Below are 4922 nucleotides of genomic sequence, written 5' to 3' on the forward strand. Positions count from 1 at the left end.
CCTGTGTTTTAAATAAGTCCTTCAGCATGTATTGCCCTCCCTAATTAAATTTTAAATAATAAGTACCAAAAGCACCTTGTTGCCATTGCCCCTGCCATCTCCTCCATTACACTATTACCCCGTAACACATCCAAATACAGACAATGCCATATATTTAATAAAACCAATGACTAAAGCCTTCACACTTTAGTGATTTATTTAAATATTGTTTGAAAAAATATATTTTTAAAGTTCAAAATATCCCATATAAGTGAACAATTAAATAAATCAGTAAAAATAAAAGTATATAATATCACTACCAGTAAACCCCAAAAATCTGTAATTGCAATTAATGAGTTCTATAGCAAATGTTCCTAAAATTTGCACTCTGTTAAATAAGAGAGGCCCTTATTGTTATTTGGTCACCCAATTAGTAAACAATTAAACAAATACCCAAAGTTTGTTTTGCCACTAAAAATTTTACCTGCATAAAAATTATCCCAGTGACTAATAATGTGACCTGTACTTTATTGCAATACACCCCTTCTTATGCCATTAGTATCACTGACCCAAAAGTTGCTGACAAAAATAGTATTAAATATCACTGAAGCTAAAAAAGCATTGCAGTAAGATCTAGCATGTTCAGAAATTCAGGATTTCCGGAATGACCAGCTAATGGCCTTTCAAAATAATCTAGAGCATCAGGCTTGGCTCACTGCCCTTACAGACACATCAAAAGTACCATCTGATCTGTGGCCATAAAGACATACTTAAAAACTTTCTAAATAGAAGTGCAAACATTCTCAGTACTCCTTCCAAGCATATGGACCAGTTAAAAAAGCTGTGGGCTCCCACATACCGAATCCTGCCGAGTCCTTAAAAAAAATGCATGTGAAATTAAGTAATTCACCAAAACATCTGAAAAATTAGACCTCCTAGTATGCCCAATCGATTTTTAGGCCTGGTCTACACTACGACTTTAATTCGGATTTATCAGCTTTAATTCGAATTAACCCTGTAACCGTCCACACAACGACGCTATTTAATTCGATGTAAAGGGCCCTTTAAATCGATTTCTGTACTCCACCCCAACAAGCGGAGTAGCGCCAAAATCGATTTTAGCAATTCGAATTAGGGTTAGTGTGGCCGCAATTCGATGGTATTGGCCTCCGGGAGCTATCCCACAGTGCATCATTGTGACCGCTCTGGACAGCAATCTGAACTCGGATGCACTGGCCAGGTAGACAGGAAAAGCCCCGCGAACATTTGAACTTCATTTCCTGTTTGCCCAGCGTGGAGAGCACAGGTGACCACAGATACCTCATCAGCACAGGTAACCATGCAGGCTGATAATCGAAAAAGAGCACCAGCATGGACCGTGAGGGAGGTACTGGATCTGATCGCTGTATGGGGAGAGGATTCAGTGCTTGCAGAACTTCGTTCTAAAAGACGAAATGCAAAAACTTTTGAAAAAATTTCCAAGGGCATGATGGAGAGAGGCCACAATAGGGACTCTGAGCAGTGCCGCGTGAAGGTCAAGGAGCTCAGACAAGCCTATCAAAAAACAAAGGAGGCAAACGGTCGCTCCGGGTCAGAGCCGCGGACATGCCGCTACTACGCCGAGCTGCATGCAATTCTAGGGGGGGCTGCCACCACTACCCCACCTTTGTTCGTGGATTCTGGGTCGGGGATAGTCTCGACGCCTGAGGATTCTGCCGATGGGGTAGAGGAGGAGGAGGAGGATGAGCTTGCAGAGAGCACACAGCACTCCCTTCTCCCGAACAGCCAGGATCTTTTTATCACCCCGACTGAAGTACCCTCCCAAGCCAGTACCCAAGACTCTGACCCCATGGAAGGGACCTCAGGTGAGTTTACCTTTTAAAATATAAAACTTGTTTTAAAAGCAAACGGTTTTTAATGATTACTTTGCCTGACTTTGCATTCGCGGTCAGTTCAGCTACTGGAAAAGTCTGTAGCTACTGGAAAAGTCTGTTAACGTGTCTGGGGATGGAGCGGAAATCCTCCAGGGACATCTCAATGAAGCTCTCCTGGAGGTACTCCGAAAGCCTTGCCAGAAGGTTTCTGGGCAGTGCATCTTTATTCCCTCCTCCATGGTAGGACACTTGACCACGCCATGCTTGCAGCAAGTAATCTGGTATCATTGCCTGACAAAGCCTGGCAGCGTATGGTCCCGGTGTTTGCTGGCATTCAAGCAACATCCGTTCTTTATCTTGTTGTGTAATCCTCAGGAGAGTGATATCACTCCTGGTAACCTGGTTGAAATACAGGAACTTAATTAAGGGGACAGAGGTGGCCGTTCCTACTGGGCTGTTTGCCTGTGGCGGAAAATAAATTCTTCCCTGCAGTTAGCCAAGCGCAGATGGGAAATTGGCCCTGAGTTTTTCGCGTTTGGCTAGCAGGGATCTTCCCTGTTACCAGCCACGCGGTGGGGGGAGGGGTACCGTGATCATCCCAGAGAATTCATGGCGAGAGGGGGTGGGGTTAGTTTGTTTTCTGGTGCTGCTGAATGTTAACAGAAAAACCGCAGGACTCTACTTGCCTGAAGGGGCCCAGACAAGCCCCACCACACTGCCCCCCCCACAACTGGCTGAGATTGGCCAGGCTTCTGCAGCACTCTACAAGCTATGCTTGGTATGTGGGAAAGGACGGCGCAGAAGCTTACCATGGCCGCATGCAAGCCGAATTCTGTTGCCCAGACCTGTGATCTCTAGCAGCAAAGCCACGGGCACTCAGCATTAAGAGGCAAAATGCGACCTTGCACAGAAATCACATGTGCTATGTAATGTGAACAGTGTTGGTCACCGTGAAAGAGTATAAGCATTGTTCTGCAAAATGTAGCTTTTAAAACAATTCTCTCTTTTTTCCCCTCCCTACAGCAGCTGCAAATTCCTCAAGCCTCCCTCCTCCATCCCGAAGGTTATCACAGATAAGGCGTCGTAAGAAGAGAACGCGAGACGAGATGTTTTCGGAAATTATGCAATCCAGCAGGAGTGACAGAGCTCATGTGAATGAGTGGAAGGAAACAGTTTCAAAGTATAGGAAAGAAGTCAGTGAACGTGAGGACAGGAGGGACCAACGTGAGGAGAGGAGAGACGATCGAGATGAGAGATGGCGGCAGGAAGACCAGAGGATGAAGGATGCAACGCTGGGGCTGCTCCGGCGTCTGGTGGAGGTTCAGGAACGGCTGCTGGAAAACAGACTGCCGCTTCAGCCCCTGTTCCACCCTCCCCCCTCCCCATGTTCCGTATCCTCCTCACCCAGACGTGTAAGAACGCGGGGGGCGAGGCTCCGTACACCTTCCCATTCCACCCCAGTAGACAGCCCAAGCAAAAGGCTGTCATTTTTTTAACCTTTTCTTTGTGGCTTTTTCCTTCCCAGCAATCCTCCTCCCAAATACCACCCGGGTTCCCTCCCTCTTTTTCTAATCTATTAATAAAGAATAAATGATTTTTAAATGATAGTGACTTTATTTGGTTTGAAAGAAAGCTGGGGGAAGGGGCAGGGTGGGTTCCTTACAGAAAATCAGTCAATAAAGGGGGCGGGTTTTCATGAAGGAGAAACAAACAGATATTACACACTGTAGCCTGGCCAGTCATGAAACTGGTTTTTAAAGCTTCTCTGATGCACACCGCTTCCTGGTGTGATCTTCTAATCGCCCTGCTGTCTGGCTGCGCGTAATCAGCAGCCAGGCGATTTGCCTCAGCCTCCCACCCCGCCATAAAGGTCTCCCCCTTACTTTCACAGAGATTGTGGAGCACACAGCAAGCAGAAATAACAATGGGGAGATTTCTTTGGCTGAGGTCAGAGCGAGTCAATAATGATCTCCAGCGGCCTTTTAAACGGCCAAATGCACATTCTACCACCATTCTGCACTTACTTAGCCTGTAGTTAAACAGCTCCTGACTCCTGTCCAGGCTGCCTGTGTATGGCTTCATGAGCCATGGCATTAAGGGGTAGGCTGGGTCCCCAAGAATAACTATGGGCATTTCAACATCCCCAGTGGTTATTTTCTGGTCCGGAAAGTAAGTCCCTTGCTGCAGCCCTTTAAACAGAGTAGTGTTCCTGAAGACGCGAGCGTCATGAACCCTTCCCGCCCAGCCCGCGTTGATGTTGGTGAAACGTCCCTTGTGATCCACAAGTGCTTGCAGCACCATGGAAAAGTACCCCTTGCGGTTTATGTACTCGGTGGCTTGGTGCTCCGGTGCCAAGATAGGGATATGGGTTCCGTCTATTGCCCCACCAGTTAGGAAATCCCATTGCAGCAAAACCATCCACTATAGCCTGCACATTTCCCAGAGTCACAAACTTTCGTAGCAGCACCTGAGTGATTGCTTTGGCTACTTGCATCACAGCAGCCCCCACAGTAGATTTGCCCACTCCAAATTGATTCCTGACTGACCAGTAGCTGTCTGGCATTGCAAGCTTCCACAGGGCTATCGCCACGCGCTTCTCAACTGTGAGGGCTGCTCTCATCTTGGTATTCTGGCGTTTCAGGGCAGGGGACAGCAAGTCACAAAGTTCCATGAAAGTGCCCTTACGCATGCGAAAGTTCCGCAGCCACTGGGAATCGTCCCAGACCTGCAACACTATGCGGTCCCACCAGTCTGTGCTTGTTTCCCTTGCCCAGAATCGGCGTTCCATGGATAGAATCTGCCCCATTAACAACATGATCTCCAAAGCACCGGGGCCCGTGGTTTCACAGAATTCTGTGTCCGTGTCCGTGTCCATGTCCTCATCATGCTTGTCGCTGCGCTGCCGCCGCCGCTGCCTCCTCTCCTCGTTTTTCTGGTCCTGGCTGAGCATAAACTCCACGAGAACGCGCGAGGTGTTTACAATATTCATGAGTGCTGTCTTGACCTCAGCGGGCTCCATGCTTGCCATGGTATGGAGTCTGCAGTGTTCACCCACCCAGGAAAAAAGGC

General features: G+C 47.6%; 1 protein-coding gene across 1 annotated transcript; it reads left to right on the forward strand.

Moving 5' to 3' along the window:
• The first annotated feature begins 261 nt into the window (after positions 1 to 261).
• Positions 262 to 3458, forward strand: LOC128847476 (uncharacterized). The gene is made up of 2 exons (XM_054046926.1): positions 262 to 1844; positions 2877 to 3458. Exons 1-2 carry the CDS (start codon positions 1319 to 1321, stop codon positions 3347 to 3349), a joined length of 999 nt encoding a protein of 332 aa, XP_053902901.1. The 5' UTR covers positions 262 to 1318; the 3' UTR covers positions 3350 to 3458.
• The last annotated feature ends 1464 nt before the right edge of the window (positions 3459 to 4922 follow it).

Source organism: Malaclemys terrapin, chromosome 13, assembly GCF_027887155.1.
Source record: "Malaclemys terrapin pileata isolate rMalTer1 chromosome 13, rMalTer1.hap1, whole genome shotgun sequence".
Classification (NCBI taxonomy): domain Eukaryota; kingdom Metazoa; phylum Chordata; order Testudines; family Emydidae; genus Malaclemys; species Malaclemys terrapin.